The following is a 22,196-nucleotide window of genomic DNA, read 5'->3' as shown; positions in this document are numbered from 1 at the left end:
ACTATTATCGGGAGAATGAGGACAACAACCAGATATATTATTATCACTGTGGAGGACATCTTGATCCAAAAACAGTCCGTCCTTCAGCAAAACATGACCCCCTCCCAGATATACAAGGCATGGCGGCGAATATTATAGCCACACACACATATGATAAATATCCCCCCTGGACTCAAAAATGCTGGTCACGATACGGTCCTGGACTCAAAAGTTAGTAACCACAAAGAGTCTGGACTCAAAAATATGATCAATAATGGGCGCAAAATAGCAGTATACTGCGGGATAAGAAGAGGCTGGACAAAATAATACTGCCCTATAGAGGCCATTAATACTGCCCAACAGGAGACTGGGCTCAAAATACCAACCACAGGATGATGTGGGATAGAGGATTGGACTGGTCATAATATGGCGCGGAGCTCCAAAAATATTAGCCAAAATAAGGACAATATTTGCAACAATAGTGAAAATACTAGTCAACTAAACAGGGTGTGACTTAAAATTCAGTCTCCAATATATGGCATCTTAGAGGACCCTTAAAGGGGATGTGAAGGATTAGATAAACATACCTAATTTTGAACAATTTTGAACTAATAATGAACAAGCGCCACACCAGTCTGTGGGTGTCTTTAGGGATTGCAGCTTAGCCCTATTGAAGAGTTTGAGGTGTAATACCACGCACATCCTGTGGTTAGTTGTGGAGTAGTTTCTGGACAGAAAAAAAAATCAGTTTTTCTAATAATGTGTAGGACTTGTTCTCTTTATAGGATGTGGATGCAACAAGTTGTAGTTTGACTGCGTTTTCTCAGGAGCGGTGGCTGTGCCCGGGATAAGAGGACATGACACCCTGCTCTTATCTGCTGTATAATAGGTTTTTAATGATCTGTCTCCATGCAAAGTGTGCGACTACTCATCACATGGAAACCTCATCAGCAGGGAAATGAGGCGCAAGGACCTGTAATGCCTCAGAGGCACATCTGTTCAGGACAAGGCTCCCTGACCCTATAATCCTACTCTAATTATTATAGAACTACCTTAAAGAGGAACCCCCAAAAGAAAAAAGTGTACCCAGAATGTCAAACACCCGTTTAAGACATGGAATAATAATACCCTAAAACATGTCAAGACATAGGGGGATATTTATCAGGACCTCTGCACACCACCAGTGGCGCAGAGGCCCCGAAATAATCGCAAATGCTAGCTTATTGCTAGCTTTTGTGATTATTTCCCCCAATCCGTCACCTTCACTCCAGGGGGGCGTGAAGGGGCGTGAAGGGGGGGGGGCGCGGCCTGCCGAGCAGAGGGCGCGGCCGGACGGGAGTGGGCCGGCGCGGGGTGTTACTGTCCCCGCGCCTGCGCACTCGCTGCTGCCGGCGACTTTTCATACGTGAAAAGTCGGCGGTTGCGGTTTTTCTACGCCAGGCCCTGCCTGGCGTAGGATATACGCTGCGCTGCTGGCAGCGCGATACATGTAGAGGCGGAAGCCTCTTCATGTATCGGGCTGCGAATTTGCATCAGCGGGGCTATCATACGCTCGCGCGTGAGCGAGTCAGAGTGTACCCCACAAACAATGCAACTAGTCAGAGTGCACCCCATAAACAATACAATTAGTCAGAGTGTACCCCATAAACAATACAACTAGTCACAGAGTGCACCCCATAAACAATACAACTAGTCAGAGCGTACCCCATAAACAATACAACAAGTCAGAGTGTACCCCATAAACAATACAACTAGTCAGAGTGTACTCCATAAACAATACAACTAGTCACAGAGTGTACCCCATAAACAATACAACTAGTCAGAGCGTACCCCATAAACAATACAAGTCAAAGAGTGTACCCCATATACAATACAATTAGTCAGAGTGCACCCCATAAACATTACAGCTAGTCAGAGTGCACCCCATAAACATTACAGCTAATCAGAGTGTACCCCATAAACAATACTAGTCAAAGAGTGCACCCCATAAACAATACAATTAGCCTGAGTATACCCCATAAAAAAGCTATTAAAAGGATGTACCCCACAAACAATACAACTAATCAAAAAGTGTACCCCATAAACAATACAACTAGTCAAAGGGTGCACCCCATAAACATTACAACTAGTCAGAGTATACCCCATAAACAATTCAATTAGTCAGACTGTACCCCATTAAAAAAAGCTATTAAAAGGATGTACCCCACAAACAATACAACTAATCAAAAAGTGTACCCCATAAACAATACAGCCAGGCAAAGAATGTACCCATAAACAATACAATTAGTAAGAGTACCCCAAAAAGAGTGCAACTAATCACAGATAGAACCCTATAAACACCACAAGACAAAACATGGAAAATACCCCCAAAACAGTGAAAAGGGAGTACCCCATAAATAATGCAAAGCCAAACTGTATCCACAGTACACAGGACAAGTCAGAGAGAATCCCTGTAAAAATGAGAGAATATCCCCAGCAAAGAGCCCACAAAGACAGCGATCCCATAAATAGCATAGACTACTGCAGGCCCCTATAGATGGCACTGAGGAAGGCCACAACACAATGCCAGGCAGATAGTCCAGAGATAAGTTCAACAGTGTCCCCCAAAAAGTGATTAATTGTATGTGCTATAAACAGAGGGGAGTCACCTCAGTACATCCAAGATGGCTGCCAGTGTTTACAATGTAAACTGCCCTGAGCTCCTGACAGGTAGGAATCCCAGGTATATCATACATCAGCGAGTATGCAGGGTGACCGGTTATTCAACATGGCAACATCAGTCACAGGCAGAAAGTCTTCACTCTCTGGTGTCCTCGCTATGATCTGCTCCTCCTACATGATATATGGCCATTATTGTCTTAGACTGGGATGACAACATGGCAAACGGTGGGAATCCTACAATGCAACGTCCATGTCTTCTGACATCGCTGTAGTATTCTCCAGCTCTTGTGCTCATTGCGGGAGCAGAACGGGGTCTCCGGCTGTCAGACGCAGACCGTATGGAGAAGGACGAAGCAGGTTATTACCTCTTCTACCTGTCATCTTCTCACTGCATAGCACTGAAGTAGCAGAGCCGGCGCTGGAAGCAGTGGCGTAACTAGAAGCTGATGGGCCCCAGTGCAAAGTCTGTGCCAGGCCCCCGACTATAATGTATGGTTTATAGTAATAGTCTTCTCATATGAGAAAGTGACACCATAAGGGCCCCCTAAACCTCTTGGGCCCTAGTGCAATCGCAACCTCTGCACCCCCTCAAGTTACACCCCCTAGCTGGAAGGGTAAAGCAGAGATTCTGGGTCTAATCTGACCCAGTACAGCTGTGCCCCAGACATTTTACCCTACAGGGGGGAGAGGGCTCATTTGCCCCTGTATCTTCTGCTCTTACAGATGCTCCAGTTAACTGTGAAAATGTCTTCCAGGGGTCTTTTACGACCTCACGGGGGACATATATATATATATATATATATATATATATATATATATATATTCATAGTTTCATAGTTTCATAGTTTATACGGTTGAAAAAAGACACTTGTCCATCAAGTTCAACCAAGGAAGGGTAGGGATTGGATGAGGAAGAGATTTAGGGGAAACAATCCTATATAGCAGTGATGGCGAACCTTCTAGAGACTGAGTGCCCAAACTACAACCAAAATCCACTTATTTACCGTGAAGTGCCAACACGACATTTTAAAAAGGAACTTGTTGCCTCTGTTCTTCCTCATGTTTCAATCGTATTGACCCCCAGAGGCCACCAGTACAGTTGAAAGAAGGAACACAGATGCAGACCCTTGTTGTAGCTTCTCTCCAGGGTACCGCTGTAGAGAAAGAATAGTGGGTCTAGCAGGAGGACCTACAAAGACATTGCACTTCTGTCAACACCTTCTCACTTTTCCTGCAGTTCCAAACAGCAAATGAAATGTCGCTTTAAAACAGTATCTCTTAAGTTGCCTGGGACTGCAGGTGGATTTGGTCCTGTTTAGTGAACTCTGTCCTGGAGCAATGGTCTGAGTGCCCACAGAAATGGCTCAGAGTGCCACCTCTGGCACCCGTGCCATAGGTTCGCCACCACTGCTATATAGCATAACAATCAATGTTATTTAGGTGTAAAAAGGCATCTAGACCCTTCTTGAAGCTCTCTACTGTCCCTGCTGTGACCAGCGCCTGAGGCAGGCTATTCCACAGATTGACCGTTCTCATAGTAAAAAAGCCCTGTCGCCTCCGGTGATTAAACCTTGGTTTCTCCAAACGGAGACAGTGCCCCCTCGTCTTTTGATTTGATTTAATCTGGAACAACTTACCACCATATTTTTTGTATGGACCATTCATATATTTATATAAATTAATCATGTCCCCTCGTAGTCGTCTCTTTTCCAGACTAAATAAATCTAGTTGTTTTAATCTTTCCTCATAACCAGGACCCTCCATACCCCTTATCATTTTTGTGGCTCTACGTTGAACCCTCTCCAGCTCCAGGGCCTCCTTTTTATGGACCGGTGCCCAGAACTGGACAGCATATTCCAGGTGTGGCCGAACCAGTGCCTTGTATAGTGGTAATATTACATCCCTATCACGAGAGTCCATTCCACTTTTGATACATGACATGATCCTACTAGCTTTAGAGGCAGCTGACTGACATTGCATGCTGTTATTCAATTTATGATCTACTAGTACCCCCAGGTCCTTCTCAACAAGGGACTCTCCCAGATTTACTCCCCCAAGGACATATTTTGCCTTTGGATTATTGGCCCCCAGGTGCATAACATTACATTTATGTATATATATATATATATATATATATATATATATATACATACACACAAAAATGTTAAGAATAATTTACAAATAAACATTAATATTTCCTAATAAAAAAAAAATCACTATAAAATCCTGTCACAGTCGCCCCGTTTGGCCCGGGACTATACAAATAATATACCAGACAACCATCACACACAATTACTTCATAATTTTGAGTTAGGCTACATTCACACTAACGTATGGAGGACGTGTATACGGCTGACGTATATACGGCCGATATACGTCCTCCATAGACGTCAATGGGCGCACGGCGCTCCTCCTCTCCCCGTACACTGCCGTTGCCCGCTACGGTACGGTATGGGCGGGCAACGGCAGTGTGAATGTAGCCTAAATATGAAAACTGACGAGAAAAAGAACCTATTCAATAATTTACCAAGGAAAAGTCTTTTTTCCAGTTTTCGAAACCTCAACTCGAAAAAAACCCCGAAAAACTAAAAGACAATAAGAAGTCCTTTAACATTTTAAAATTTGTAACTGTCACAAAAATAACGGCACGAAAATTTTTAAGGTACTGCACAAAAAAAATAAGTTATGGCCCATAGGCCCCATTCAGACGAGTCGCATACCACGGGCTCCTCACCCCTCCCCTCTCCATGAGGAGCTATTCTGCAGGGCTGTAGGTAGTACAGAAGATAAAGATAGAAGATTGACTTTTTGGGGATCATTTTTGTTTTTATTGAGCTTTGAATTATATAATATTAGAAACCTACTGTATATCACTTCCACTCAAACTATTAGAAACAGCCTATAGGAAGATTGTTAACCCCTTGAGATCTTCATAGTAATTAAAACAAAATGTAGGTGAAATTTCTAATGGTTCAATTTTGTTAGTAATATGTAAAATTTCTCCGGAGTCCTGAGACACCCCACATGTGGACGTTACTGCGAGGCGCACAAGGGCAGGCACTCCAGTAGCAGACAGTTTTACGGTTTTTCATCGGTTTGTGGCACACTTTTGTGAGCTCTAAAATATTTTTGTTTTTCCGTTAATGTCGCCATCTGCGCTCTTATTTTTTTACAGGATCAGATGCTCTTTCAGTGACAATATTTTGGGGTGGCTATGTCCTGTTGATGAAAATGTATTAAATACGGTTCAGTGCGATTACGCGATACCAAATTTTTATATTTTTGCTTACGTTTTGCAAATTTTGTAGAATAAAACCTAAAGGTAGGGGAAAAGTCTATAATTTTTGCATTGGTCGTGTTGACCACTGCATTTAAAGGGTTAACACCTTCGATTGGAGCTCGCCCTGACCACGGGTGTTACACCCGCTAAAAATTACAAGTTGACATCTTGTGTTTTCGGATGCTGGTTCTATTGGCATATATTGATCTCCATGCTGCAATAGTAAGTCAAGGAGGAGGAACTGGTTACATGTGTTTTTATCGTGTTAACATTTAACAAACATTGTGTTTACAAAATAACATGTTAACACAATGTTAACATGTATGTTAACACCCTGCTAACATTATAATATATATAATATATTATAATATTTAGTGAACTCTAATGTTAACAGCAATGTAATGAGGCAAATCTCCGCTCCTCGGCTGTTGTATTGCGTTTCAGAACACAAAGGAGAGGCCGGACTGCAGGTAAGCAAAGTGAGGCCGCCATGACAGGGCCTGTTGGTAAGGAACCATTGCGAGGGGGTGGTAACCAGGGAGAGCCAGGGTGTGTTTTTAGGTCGTCTCCTTCAGGCCGCGTTCACACATTGCGTTTTGGCCTGCGTTTTCATTGCGTTTGAAACACATTACAACAGCAGGGCAGAGGTGATTTGCCTAATAACATTACTGTTTACATGTATTAACACATTGCTAACACTTGTGTAAACATCACGTTTACAATGCGTTTTCACCTCTCTTCAGCTGTTTCAAACGCAATTAAAACGCAGGCTGAAATGCAATGTGTGAACATGTCCTCAGGGACCGTTAGCCATTTCGCGAGGAGTAGGGGAAATTGTCCCGCCCTGGGGTTATGGGGTCCTGGTAGAGGGTCGTGTTGTCATGGCAGCTGGAGAAGGGTGGCCATGACAAGGTGTCTGACCAGGGCCCTAGAAAAATGGCCCCTGAAAAGTGATTGGTTGTGAGGAGATGATGGTAAGGACACTGCTAGTGCCCCTAGTGGTGACTGGGAGGTACAGGCCTCAGTACTGGAGCTGTGTTCAGTTACTAAGGTTTCTAACAGTGGGCGGGGCTGGAGGGCATACTTCTGTCCAATGGGGGAGGAGGTAACTCAGATGATTGACAGGAGAAGTGGCTGAGGTGAAGGAAGGTTCTGGAAATGTCTGTGTGACACGAATTAAGGGAAAAAGAACATGGAAGAGAGGGACAGAAGCTGAAGGATAGTGTCATAGGGGGTATGACATCTCCTCACACCCCATTATACACCCCTCCATCTCCTCACACCCCACTATACACCCCTCTATCTCCTCACACCCCACTATACACCCCTCTATCTCCTCACACCCCGCTATACACCCCTCTATCTCCTCACACCCCGCTATACACCCCTCTATCTCCTCACACCCCGCTATACACCCCTCTATCTCCTCACACCCCGCTATACACCCCTCTATCTCCTCACACCCCACTATACATCCCTCTATCTCCTCACACCCCACTATACTCCCCTCCATCTCCTCACACCCCATTATACACCCCTTCATCTCCTCACACCCCACTATACACCCCTCTATCTCCTCACACCCCACTATACACCCCTCTATCTCCTCACACCCCACTATACTCCCCTCCATCTCCTCACACCCCACTGTACACCCCTCCATCTCCTCACACCCCACTATACATCCCTCTATCTCCTCACACCCCGCTATACACCCCTCTATCTCCTCACACCCCACTATACACCCCTCTATCTCCTCACACCCCACTATACTCCCCTCCATCTCCTCACACCCCACTGTACACCCCTCCATCTCCTCACACCCCACTATACATCCCTCTATCTCCTCACACCCCGCTATACACCCCTCTATCTCCTCACACCCCGCTATACACCCCTCTATCTCCTCACACTCCACTATACACCCCTCTATCTCCTCACACCCCACTATACACCCCTCTATCTCCTCACACCCCACTATACTCCCCTCCATCTCCTCACACCCCACTGTACACCCCTCCATCTCCTCACACCCCACTATACATCCCTCTATCTCCTCACACCCCGCTATACACCCCTCTATCTCCTCACACCCCGCTATACACCTCTATCTCCTCACACCCCATTATACACCCCTCTATCTCCTCACACCCCACTGTACACCCCTCCATCTCCTCACACCCCACTATACATCCCTCTATCTCCTCACACCCCGCTATACACCCCTCTATCTCCTCACACCCCGCTATACACCCCTCTATCTCCTCACACTCCACTATACACCCCTCTATCTCCTCACACCCCACTATACACCCCTCTATCTCCTCACACCCCGCTATACACCCCTCTATCTCCTCACACCCCGCTATACACCCCTCTATCTCCTCATACCCCGCTATACACCCCTCTATCTCCTCACACCCCGCTATACACCCCTCTATCTCCTCACACTCCACTATACACCCCTCTATCTCCTCACACCCCGCTATACACCCCTCTATCTCCTCACACTCCACTATACACCCCTCTATCTCCTCACACCCCACTATACACCCCTCTATCTCCTCACACCCCGCTATACACCCCTCTATCTCCTCACACCCCGCTATACACCCCTCTATCTCCTCACACCCCACTATACACCCCTCTATCTCCTCACACCCCACTATACACCCCTCTATCTCCTCACACCCCGCTATACACCTCTATCTCCTCACACCCCGCTATACACCCCTCTATCTCCTCACACCCCACTATACACCCCTCTATCTCCTCATACCCCGCTATACACCCCTCTATCTCCTCACACCCCGCTATACACTCCTCTATCTCCTCACACCCCATTATACACTCCTCTATCTCCTCACACCCCATTATACACCCCTCTATCTCCTCACACCTCACTATACACCCCTCTATCTCCTCACACCCCGCTATACACCTCTATCTCCTCACACCCCGCTATACACCCCTCTATCTCCTCACACCCCACTATACACCCCTCTATCTCCTCATACCCCGCTATACACCCCTCTATCTCCTCACACCCCGCTATACACTCCTCTATCTCCTCACACCCCATTATACACTCCTCTATCTCCTCACACCCCATTATACACCCCTCTATCTCCTCACACCTCACTATACACCCCTCTATCTCCTCACACCCCGCTATACACCTCTATCTCCTCACACCCCGCTATACACCCCTCTATCTCCTCACACCCCACTATACACCCCTCTATCTCCTCACACCCCGCTATACACCTCTATCTCCTCACACCCCACTATACACCCCTCTATCTCCTCACACCCCGCTATACACCCCTCTATCTCCTCACACTCCACTATACACCCCTCTATCTCCTCACACCCCACTATACACCCCTCTATCTCCTCACACCCCGCTATACACCTCTATCTCCTCACACCCCGCTATACACCCCTCTATCTCCTCACACCCCACTATACACCCCTCTATCTCCTCATACCCCGCTATACACTCCTCTATCTCCTCACACCCCGCTATACACCCCTCTATTCCCTTATACCCCGCTATACACCCCTCTATCTCCTCATACCCCGCTATACACCCCTCTATCTCCTCACACCCCGCTATACACTCCTCTATCTCCTCACACCCCATTATACACTCCTCTATCTCCTCACACCCCATTATACACCCCTCTATCTCCTCACACCCCGCTATACACCCCTCTATCTCCTCACACCCCGCTATACACCCCTCTATCTCCACACACCCCACTATACACCCCTCCATCTCATCACACCCCGCTATACACCCCTCTATCTCCTCATACCCCGCTATACACGACTCTATCTCCTCACACCCCACTATACACCCCTCTATCTCCTCACACCCCGCTATACACCCCTCTATCTCCTCACACCCCGCTATACACCCCTCTATCTCCTCACACCCCGCTATACACCCCTCTATCTCCTCATACCCCGCTATACACCCCTCTATCTCCTCACACCCCGCTATACACTCCTCTATCTCCTCACACCCCATTATACACTCCTCTATCTCCTCACACCCCATTATACACCCCTCTATCTCCTCACACCTCACTATACACCCCTCTATCTCCTCACACCCCGCTATACACCTCTATCTCCTCACACCCCGCTATACACCCCTCTATCTCCTCACACCCCACTATACACCCCTCTATCTCCTCACACCCCGCTATACACCTCTATCTCCTCACACCCCACTATACACCCCTCTATCTCCTCACACCCCGCTATACACCCCTCTATCTCCTCACACTCCACTATACACCCCTCTATCTCCTCACACCCCACTATACACCCCTCTATCTCCTCACACCCCGCTATACACCTCTATCTCCTCACACCCCGCTATACACCCCTCTATCTCCTCACACCCCACTATACACCCCTCTATCTCCTCATACCCCGCTATACACTCCTCTATCTCCTCACACCCCGCTATACACCCCTCTATTCCCTTATACCCCGCTATACACCCCTCTATCTCCTCATACCCCGCTATACACCCCTCTATCTCCTCACACCCCGCTATACACTCCTCTATCTCCTCACACCCCATTATACACTCCTCTATCTCCTCACACCCCATTATACACCCCTCTATCTCCTCACACCCCGCTATACACCCCTCTATCTCCTCACACCCCGCTATACACCCCTCTATCTCCACACACCCCACTATACACCCCTCCATCTCATCACACCCCGCTATACACCCCTCTATCTCCTCATACCCCGCTATACACGACTCTATCTCCTCACACCCCACTATACACCCCTCTATCTCCTCACACCCCGCTATACACCCCTCTATCTCCTCACACCCCGCTATACACCCCTCTATCTCCTCACACCACACTATACACCCCTCCATCTCCTCACACCCCACTATACATCCCTCTATCTCCTCACACCCCACTATACACCCCTCTATCTCCTCACACCCCGCTATACACCCCTCTATCTCCTCACACCACACTATACACCCCTCCATCTCCTCACACCCCACTATACATCCCTCTATCTCCTCATACCACGCTATACACCCCTCTATCTCCTCACACCCCGCTATACACCCCTCTATCTCCTCATACCCCGCTATACACCCCTCTATCTCCTCACACCCCGCTATACATCCCTCTATCTCCTCACACAGCACTATACACCCCTCCATCTCATCACACCCCACTATGCACCCCTCTATCTCCTCATACCCCGCTATGCACCTCTATCTCCTCATACCCCGCTATGCACCTCCACATTCACTTTATACCACATAAAACCAAATATGTGAAAATGTCGAGCTGTGTATCTAAGCCCTTAATGTGTATTACTCATTCCAGAGCCGGCGCCAGCACTGGGCATACCCGGGCAAGTGCCGGGACCCAGATAAGGCTGGACATAAGGAATCTATGGGGGTGAGGGGGGCTGTATCTAATGAATCCATAGGGAGTCAGGGGGCTTTATATAAAATAACCATGAGGGGGCTGTTTGGGATGGTGAACTAGCGAATATTTTAGGAAACAGGAGACTGTTTAGTTTCTGAATTGTTAATGCCACCATGTGAGTTTACTAGAAAGGAGTCGGTGTATCTAAACCCTTCATGTGTGTCACTCCACAAAGTCGGTGTATCTAAACCCTTCATGTGTGTACCTAAGCCTCGCCTGAGCCACTCCCAACACTATGTTGCGGGTTGTTGTGTGATCTGCTCTTGGTCAGTTTCTCAGAACTCGGGCTGTACTTCTTGTACATCTCGAGGTGATGTTTTGTCTGCAGACTCGTCACTTGTTGTTCTGGAACCAAAAATAGAAGATGTTCTCCATAAGACGAATAATAAATGATATAGCGTGATCTGCACGTAGCAGCTGGTGAACGCCTCACCCAGCTTCCCCTCAATAGCTAGCAATAGAAAATGACTCGGGACTCTAGGGCCATAGGTCTTCTAAAGCATCATTCAACTTTCCTAGCAACAGCTCCACATTTGTCCCCAGGTGGTGTGTGGTATTGCAGCTTATTCCTATTAGGGTATTTAACAAGTGGCAGAACCTAGCTGCGACGGGTTGGTTTATGATGTGTGTAATGTAGTTATTTCACCACGACAGGGGGGGGCGGCTCAACTTTTTTTTTTTTAACGTATTATGCAGAGGATTTCTTGAGCTAAGAGCTTTCCTTTTAATTGTCTGACAGCTGAGGATTCAAGACCATCCATCTACATGTCACTGGCTCCAGTATTATGGATAACCGCATGGATGAAGAAGCAGCCTTCATCCCATACATGTGATTTGCATGTGCGCCACCTAGTGGTTGTAGCTGATGTCCCTGCAATGACTTACCTGAAAACCTGTGAGTGCAAAACCAGAAGCAGAATTCCAGAAGAGATTGTATGAGGTTAGAAAATCTATATTTGTTACTTTTGAGAAATCACTTCCCCTGCTTAGTAGGCTGTACCTGGTATTGTAACTCAGTTCAATGTGATTGACTTCCCCACACACCATAATGGACAGGAACACATCAAGACTATGGAGAACACAAATGGGAAACAGGAGAGACCGGTCCTCATAGGGTATATACCAGCAGAGGCCTTCCTATTCCTATAAGGTGATAAAAGTACAAAACATTTCATTCTTTACGTGAAAGAGGAAAGTTTTTCCATAACTATTGTTATTCTATCTCCTTGGTTTTTAATATACAGGCAGTCCCCTACCTAAGGACACCCGACCTACAGACGACCAGTTATAGACAGACCCCTCTTCCAGATGTGACCTCTAATGAAGATCTCTGGACACTTTAATTTAGTCCCAGGCTGCAATGTCTGTAATGAAGCTTTATTGATTATCCTTGTTCCCATTACAGAAAAAAATGTGAAAAGTCCAATTGTCACAGGGACATAAAATGTCTTTTGTCTGGAGCTACATGTATAAAATATTCAGTTCCGACTTGCATACAAATTCAACTTAAGAACAAACCTAAAAAACCTATCCAGTATGTAACGCGGGGACTGCCTGTATTAACAGTTTCCTTTTACATCCACTAGGGGACAGTATAGTACAGAGAATAATTTACTTACTGCACCTATCTATTTACATGTCTTTGGGAGACATGTATCTTTATTTTAGCTTTTCCTTGCTTTTTGCACGTTTTTTTTATTTTGTGCACCTTTTCGTGCAAATTTGCACACCTTTATTAAAGCCCTTGCACCAGTTCTTTGTATGACTTTGCACGCTCTTTTTGGTGCAAACTGCTTGCACATGTATTTATAAAGTGTTGTGGCTGCACTACAGTATACCTGACGTGACATAAAAGTCTGTACATAAAGAGGCGTCCGGTGCACAGTCGGACCGTGCGCCACATGTATCATGCAGAGTCCGACAGAAGTGTGCCGCACGCTCTATGTTAAAGGTGCCCCAAAAAGTTGGAGCAGTGCAGGGGGCGCCAGATCCATGAAGAAGGTGCAACACAAATCATGAATCTAGCACCCTCTGCACTTTACACGGGCAAACGGCACTTAGCACACACTGCACTGTTTTTGATAAATGTGGGCCTGTGTGTCTGTAGCAGTATTCCTAATTCGTGTTTTGCAGACCCAAACCGCTGGTTCGGGTGCCCCAGACCTAATCGTGAACTTCCCCCCCTGCAGATAATGCCAAAGTTGCCTGTGGCATCAAATGGCTGTGGCCATGCACCGGTACCAACTTTGGCACCAACATTTTGGGAGTATTAGTATTAGTTTAGTACCCTAAAAAGATGGGTGTTGCTGTCTTAGATGATTTTCACAGGTTGGTTGAAAAAGAGATTTACACAAAACTAATTCCACCATTAATGGTAGAAATAATCTCAATAATAAACAAAGAAAAGCTATTCATGAAAATAAATCTAATACAAATGTGTTGGTAAGAAAAGCTGATAAAGGGGGTTCATTAGTTGGACTCTAAATTATACAAAAGCTCTATAAGTGCAATGTTAAATCAAAGTCACACATAGGTTAAACTTAAAGAAAACCCTATTGATGCCTTTAGTACTAAATTATTGAAGTTACTTGAAGAAGTTATCGTGGGCGTGATAACTAAACAGGAACTAGATTCTATTTATGTTGAATGCCCTGTCACTCCTGTTTTTCATGGTTTGCCAAAAATGCATAAATCAGATTTTTCACCACCCCTAAGACCTATCATTGCTGGTATGGGTTCATTGAAATTGGGTCGATTGACATTTACAGCCCCTTGTTCAAAGAACTCCTGGCTACTTGAGAGACTCGTTGGGGCACATTTACTTACCCGGTCCTGTCGCGATCCAGCCGCGCGTTCTCCATCGAGGATTCAGGTCTTCTGGCGATTCACTAAGGTCGTGCGCCCGATGTCCACCAGGTGTCGCTGCTGCGCCGAGGTCCGCCGGAGTTCACCATCCTATTCCTGGTGCAGGTAAGCACGTGTCAAGCAACACATTTTTAAAAAAAAAAATTCTGCAGTTTTTCCGAATCCGTTGGGTTTTTTCCGACGGCCACGCACCCTGATTTCCGTCGCGTGCAACCCGGCGCCGGTTCGACCCAATCCGATCGCGTGTGCCAAAAACCCGGGGCAATTCAGGGAAAAACTGAGCAAATCGGTCATATTTGGGAAACCCGACTAAAAATAGCGAATCGGGCCCTTAGTAAATGACCCCCAATGTCTGTTTTACAGATCACGGGAAACATGAAATGGGTCACTTGTGATGTCATTGCTCTTGTGATGTCATTGCTATTTATTCTTGTAAATGGCGTAAAATATGTGTCTAGAAGATGTAGAATGCTTGCTAATGTTTTATCCTCTAGTGACTATTGAACAGATTAAAACGAATAAAGCACGTCTTACACAAAAAGGCTTTTTTCCCTGATCAGGAAGCAGATGCAATATGTGTAAATATACCAAGAAATTATTTGATATTGTATCAGCTGAACATCAAATATATAAATTGAAATCATTTTATGAATTGTGAAACTGACCATGCAGTTAATATGATAGAGTGCACAGAATATAGCATCCGATACCTAGGTAACACTAAAAAAAAATAATTAAGAATCGCATAAGCGAATATTTGTCTTATATATAAAAAGACTAGCGGTGTATTGGGGGCTACAAAGCATTTTATAAATAAACATAAAGGACGTACTCATTCATTTTCTTTTTGTAGTTTGGAACGGGTTAACTGACCTGATAGGAGGGGAAACTGGATCGAAAAGCTTTGCAAACACGAAGCCTTTTGGATTCTTACTTTGGACCCCTAAAGGAATTTTCGTGATGATCTTATCCCCACATATTGATACTATAAATGTATGTTATATTATTATTATTATATTTAATTTCCTAAATTGCAACCATATGTGAAGGGAAGTGACGTTTACTGTAAGAACACTGTGATTGGCTGCTGTGTCATCAGTTTTATTGTTGGCCATGATTATGAGGGGGATCCCTCGCAGTGCGTTGGCTGTCTGCTCAGCCATTTACTTTTAAAATGCAAGAATAAAGATGAAGAGTGGTGCTGGATATGCATCAAGCTTTTCAAGTATTCATTACATAGCTATGTAGCCAGCAGACACATTTCTATGCACCTCTGATGATTGCGGCACCTTGTCTCACTTACCTGCGGTAATAGGAGTTGGTGGATGTTGGTTCTGAAGGATTTTGGAAGTATTGTTGCTCCCCGATGATGTCATCAGGAGCGATGAGCTCCTAAAAATGGTGGTGCGCAGCGCTGCCGGCAGGTTGGTGCTGGCACACATGCATCATAGTAGTTTAGATCCCGCTGGCGACTTTCACAGAAGCATTTAAACAGGACCCGAACAATATTTTAAAATTCTGGTCGTCCGAACCTGAATTTCAATGGGTCCACTATTAACTATTCCTGGTGTATCTTTCAAGGATTTTGCATGTAACCAGCCTTTGTTCCCATGTGCATCTCCATGGTCCCCATGGTGCATCTCCAATAAATACTGATGTATATACATCTAACCAAAGGCTCAGATGTGATGTGTACAGAGCCTTAGATGTGCTTTAATGTTAGCTCCCATACCTCACCCACCCGGCTCCGCTATCAGACTGGTAAGAGGAAGCGATTTCAATCAGACAATCGGTAGGTAAGGAGAAGTAAACATGAGAACCTAGAAGGCACTGAAGATCTCGCTGTAGGGGTTTTCACATATTTTGTTGCTTTCTTTCTGCAATTTTGTATAAGACATCAGAGCGTAACTAATCAAAGAGCTGATTATTTTATTTCCCTGGCATTTGTCCATTACCAATAATCACAGCAGGTCCCCGTTATGCTGACAGCTTTTATCACAGACGCAGGGGCCTCGGTTTGTTGCCCTCTCCAGCTCCATAAGGCCTCATTACAATCAAGTTAAATGTGTCTTGGTTTGTAATAAGAAAAACATCCCTTGGTCCCTGATCGAAAATTGGGGTTAGTGTCTTATTACATTGTAGATTGTCTTTCTTTTGCTCTAGCTCTATAGTCATTCTTCTTCTCTAGCTGTGATGTCTGGATTGTGCTGCTTCTGCTTATAGCAGGTCCCTGTTTTTGGGACAAGGCAGTCGTGAAGGCCGCATAGTGGTTCTATGGCTAGATCAAAGTTTACCTTTCTGTATGCAGAACTGTGTCCCGTGGGAGTGGCCAGTGAGGAGCGTTCCCCCACCCACCCTCCTGTCGCTTCCCCCATCAGGACGACATACATGTCTGCCCCACTACTCAGTGGCCACTCCCACGGGACTAGGGCACCTACAGAAGGGTAAACTTTGATCTAGCTTACAGTATTTTTATTTTTTTTTTAAATACTATAAAAAAACTTTGGCAATGTGCACATGATTTCATTATAATATTCACACGTGCAGCAATATCCGAATAATACATGAATAGTGCTGGGGTTAATGGTGGATTAGTGCTCTGGATCCACTTCTCTCATATATTCACAGGGGTTCAGCATTTCTTTGGGGATCCCTAGGAAATGGGGACACCAGTTTTCTGATTTCCCCTTGACTCCGGCTTATTATGATAATAATATCATAATAGAGAATCGCTTTAAATGCAGGTCACTAACGTGTCTGTAGACCAAGACTCCACAGGTCACAGCCATATATCATGATCTGCCAGCTCCACCACCACAAAACATTAAGAGTTGTTAATCCTTTACACCCAAACATGTTTAAAAATGAAATCCTGGTCTCGGGACTGAAAACCACAACCTGTATTTACTTGTTATTAAATCCTATATATTCCCCAGAGAACCTATAGATGGGATGCCAGGGGCCATGTTTACCCAGAATCCGGGCACTGCTCCAGCAGCTTCATTTCTCCTCCACTGCTACTACAATGCTGATGACTAAAAGTCATTTCATATTCTGCTGCTCGTAGATTCTCTTAAATGGATGGGGTATTGTGGTGGGGGTCTGACTGAGGGACCGCCATGATCCTGAGGTGGCGACAGAACTTGTTCAGTGCTGAATCACACACACACACCTGATGGGAACGTCGAAGATTTCACAACCAAGCTGAATAATACATGCCCTCCTATGGTTACTTTAAGCCTCGTCCTGATATGGGCAGACCTTCCCTTTTCAGGGCATCTCGGTGATGGGACTGAAGTCTAAACAAACAATACAAACGATAATAATCTTAAACAATACATGATAAGTTTTCTCACTACCCAACCAAGGAAACTTTTTACAGATCAGAGTAAATATGATCCTGTCCACCTCACTAATCTCTTACAGTCCGCCCTTTCTGGGTGAGAAATCCTTCTCTACATCTCTATCCTGTTGGGTGGAGTAACTTCATGTATCCGTGTCTATAGAACAATGCAAGAAAACACAGCAGCCACATAAGCTTAGATTAATCTGGGTTAATATTTGCACAGCTCATGTGACCCGCCGTTTACTTTAGAAATTAGCACAAGTTTAGAAGAAATCCTGAGACGGTATAAGAAGAACAAGATGCAGCTGTGAGATGCCACAGGTCAATATTTCACGAGTACTCAGAAATTTCCATACGTCTCTGATGGAGGACCAGCAGATGGATTAGTGACATGAAGGGTTTTCTGGAGGTCATCATCAGCTTGACCCTTATAGGTCTGTGCAATGCCCAGAACTCCAGATGTCCGGATATCTGCAGATGTTCTTCAGGAGTTGTGGACTGCTATGGAAGAGGCCTCTACTTCATCCCAGAAGATCTGGATGAGGACACGCACACCCTGCTCCTGGCCTACAATAAAATCACTGCCCTGAAGACGTTATCATTTCACAAGTACCCAAACCTTATTCATCTGGAGTTGCACAACAACCTAATATCCACCATCGACCCTCAAACTTTTAAGAACCTTCACAACCTCACCTACCTGGATCTTAGCAGCAACCAGTTGACAACCTTAAAACCAGAGGTTTTCAATCCATTGATCAGTCTGAAAACATTAAACTTAGGGAACAACCGGATAGCCAGACTGCCGGGAAACGTCCTGGATCCTCTCCAAAACCTTTCCACGCTTCATTTACACAACAATGCTCTGACCGGCCTGAGGGTGGACATCTTATATCACCTACGGGCTCTGACCCAGCTGAGGTTGGATGGAAACCCCTGGGTCTGCACTTGTCAAATTCAGTACCTCTTATCTTGGATGATAGACAATGCTGAGAAAATTTATGGTAAGAATTTATTAAAGTGTAGCTATTATAGTGGTTTTTCTCAGTATCTGCATGGGCTCTGGGCCTTATGAATATTATAGCCCCTATAAGTCTGGAATCACTTCCTACATATGGTACTAGATTCAGCTCCATGGGAAATTTAGGATGAGTCCCTTCTTCTGCTTTCAATATGCAGTTTCAGGACCTTTGGAGGACCTTCATAGGTCCTGAAATGGCTCCTGTGTATATGTGTATTGTGAGCAGGAACATATATGGGTGATGGTCCTTCTCAGTATTACAATTTGGTGGCCGGGGGCTAATGCCCAAACTGCCTATATTATAATCCACTACTGATCTGGACCCCCATTAGATAATCTTTAATGCTTTATTAACCTATAGAGGAAATTTATTATAGGTTTTGTGGAAGAAAACTCTTGAAGTTTAGGTTAAAGTTTGTGCTCCTCTCGTCACTATTTGAAAGAGGATAAAAGAATTTCAGCTGCAAAAAGATGGCAGAACCGGTCCTGATTCTGAAGGTTCTGATGTGCGATGGAATCCCTATTAATTCACTATAGATGACCCATTCTATTGGAAACCCGTCTAAATCAATACCCAGTTATGCCTGCAAAGACTCCGATAGCAGCGCTCCTGGTCACTCAGATGACGCTCCATAATAATGGCATGATGGTTTCCAACATGGAGGCATCTGGTTGTATGTTAAAAACATAGATTTTTTTTAACCTCTTGAAGAACACCTCTTAAAGGAAATAAACCATCAAAATCCATCATGATAAACCAGGGAAACTTACTCCAGACATCCACTGTGACTGACTGTGGTAATTTTCTTATATTTATCTGCAACTTCACAGGCAGGAGGGAAGTGCACAGTATAACAGCCAGTGAAGCTACAGTTTAGTGGGGCTCTGGTAACAGCCAATAGAACCCCTCAGGCTTATTAGCATAATTGTAAAAATGGATTTTTAGAAGGAAGGAGGCTGTGGGTAGGAAATATAAGAAGATACCACAGTCACAGTGTCTGGATCAGGATGGATTTTGATAGTAGATTTCCATTAATAAATTTCATGCATTTCACTCCAGCATTCCTATTGTCGTTTTTCTAAAGCGAAATGTTCCCTTCAAGGAGAATTTTAGTATTTCGATCAGTTTTTGAGACTTTTTGTCTAACTCCAATCCTTAACGACAGAGCAGATAGAAATGTATTCTGCTTTGAGCCACTGTGGGGCGCTGTTTACACATTTTATCCTTTTATCTGTCTTTCTGTCATTTTCGTCCTTTTATCTGTCTTTCAGAAAAAGAAAGAACTTTATGTGGGGTCCCGAAATACCTGAACCAGTATCCAGTGGTGGATATTGAGAGGGGGTCTTTTGACCACTGCCAGCAATTCTTCACCCTGTATGAATACCTGTACTTCCTTCTCATTGGCATAGCGTTATTCCTGAGCAGCATCTGCCTCTGCCTGGCCGCCGGGTCACTTATTGTTTTCTATGAGCGAATGTTACTGCGAATCCAGCGAAAAGCACATGTGTATAAGAAAAGGACAATCCGGAAACGGGAGAGCGTCACAAACGGCCACCACATCCCTGCGTGTCGCATATAAGGAAAGCGGTGACTAATGGACCCATCTAAAGAGTCTCCCATGTGTCCCCATGTGTCCTGGTAGGGGTTGGTAGTTATTCCTGTATTCTAGGACCAAAAAAAAAATTATCTGAAAAATAAAACTTTTACAGCAAATAAATCCAATAAAAAAAATTCACATTTTCCATGAACTTTTATTTTTTAAAAATTTCCTTTAAATAATTTGACATTGAAGCGGCATATACAGAAACGTCCCCAGAAAAATCTAAGTTACTGAGCACTCAAGAATATAGGATTCAATACAAATCTGTAAAAACAAATTATAGCAATATATCCTCATATACATATATATATATGAAATATAGAAACGTATATCTGACATCACCCCTCATACAAGAGACTCAAGCCTGGATGATGGCCTAGCACCCGGGGCTTGTCCGCAGTCCTGGAACTACATGTCCCATCATGCACTCTGATGCTAGAACAGGCTGGGACTTGTAGTTCCAACACGACTGACAAGCCAGAGGTAGGTAAAAGCCGGATTTTGTGTAAATCTTCTCTCCTCAGGGAAAATTTCCCGTCATTTACAGACTTACAAGTCCCAAAGGTTCAGTAACATGTATCTGCAATGTGGAATCGTAATGACACGTATGTTCAATAGCAATACTGTACATGCACGTATGTATATTGTATGCATCATATGCCACTTCCAGGTGAATTTATAGTATATTTCTTATTACATAGCACATAATCAAGACTAGAGAGGAAACATATGATGGTAGTACATACAATATAGTAATAATTTATCATATCTGAAGGAACACATCAGCAAATATTACAGTGTAATCAAACCATAATGGAATAAATACAATAGAAAAAGCCTAAAAGTAAACAGTCGTATCAATGAGGTGATCAGCGAGTGTGTGTGTCCTAACTGATAACAGAGGTTGGATAATACTAGATTTCTCTAATATTTCTAAATCCTACAGAGTAGAGAGTCGCTACAAAGAGCGTCTCGCACTCTGGAGAACCGGACATGACCCTGAATCACATGGGCAGCCTAATGACTTCAATCTGCAGTACATAGTTTCACCAGTGGTGGCACTGCAGGGAATCTGTACACCCTATAACAGTGATGGCGAACCTTTTAGAGACCGAGTGCCCAAACTACAACCAAAATCCACTTATTTACCCTGATGTGCCAATGTGCCATTTTAAACAGTAACTTATTGCTACCAGTTCTTCCACTTTAATTGTATCGGCCGCCTGAGGCCACCAATACAATTGAATCAAGGTGGGCAAATTCAGACTATCATTGTAACTTCTCTCCAGGGTCTCTCTGTATAGGAAGAATAGTGGGTCCAACATGAGGACCTCCAAAGATAATGCACTTCTTTTAACACCTTCTCACTTTTCAAGCAGTTATAAACCGTCAATGAAGTGTCGCTGTAAAATAGTGCGGTGCGCAGCATCTCATAAGTTGCCTAGGACTGCAAGACGATTTAATGGATTTGTTCCTGTTTGGTGAACTCTGTCCTGGGCTGATGGCCTGAGTTCCCACAGAAAGGGCTCTGAGTGCCACCTCTGGCACCAGTGCCATAGGTTCGCCATCACTGCCCTATAACAATCAGTGATCAGCTAAAGCTGCCCATACGCCTTCAATAACTTGTGTGGTGGATAGCTATCCTCCCAATACAGCAAAAATGTAATGGGAATAGGTGAGTAGCTGCAAATATCACTAGGTATGGACAACACTGCTCCTTACCTTTCCATACCTTTTAGTAGGGTTGGTCTGAGTGAAGAATAGCTCCTCACCCATCCCTGTGGGCTACATCTACTATAGGAAAATTATCCATAGCATGCAACCTACAGGACATGTACCACCAGGATGAAGGATTATAAACCCAGCACACTGACATACTGCTGTGTGCCCCCTCTGGCAGGATCTGGTCTTCTTTTAGCTTCTTATGCCCTTGTTTTTACAAAAAAAAGGCTGT

At 44.7% G+C, this 22,196-nt stretch overlaps 1 protein-coding gene across 10 annotated transcripts in view; it reads left to right on the top strand.

Annotated features, from left to right (window-relative positions):
• LRRC26 (leucine rich repeat containing 26) overlaps positions 1-20,373 on the top strand; it is a 33,497-nt gene extending 13,124 nt beyond the window's left edge. The window contains exons 1-4 of one of the 10 annotated variants that reach the window (XR_011849826.1): positions 7,041-7,154; positions 12,149-12,349; positions 14,178-14,379; positions 19,914-20,016. Coding sequence is in view for 1 of the 10 variants with exons in the window: in XM_072125160.1 (XP_071981261.1) it covers positions 18,012-18,624; positions 19,914-20,221 (921 nt within the window). In the remaining 9 variants the exon portion in view is untranslated. Of the gene's footprint in view, positions 1-2,614; positions 2,689-6,872; positions 6,895-7,003; positions 7,155-11,933; positions 11,963-12,148; positions 12,350-14,177; positions 14,380-15,127; positions 15,268-17,383; positions 18,625-19,913 lie in introns of those variants that run through there. The other 9 variants (XR_011849827.1, XR_011849829.1, XR_011849833.1 and 6 more) reach the window with 9 other exon arrangements.
• Positions 20,374-22,196: the final 1,823 nt, after the last annotated feature.

This window comes from Engystomops pustulosus, chromosome 9 (assembly GCF_040894005.1).
Source record: "Engystomops pustulosus chromosome 9, aEngPut4.maternal, whole genome shotgun sequence".
In the NCBI taxonomy this organism is placed as follows: domain Eukaryota; kingdom Metazoa; phylum Chordata; class Amphibia; order Anura; family Leptodactylidae; genus Engystomops; species Engystomops pustulosus.
The sequence above is the reverse complement of the archived record's forward strand: the minus strand, read 5'-3'. Positions and strand labels throughout refer to the sequence as shown.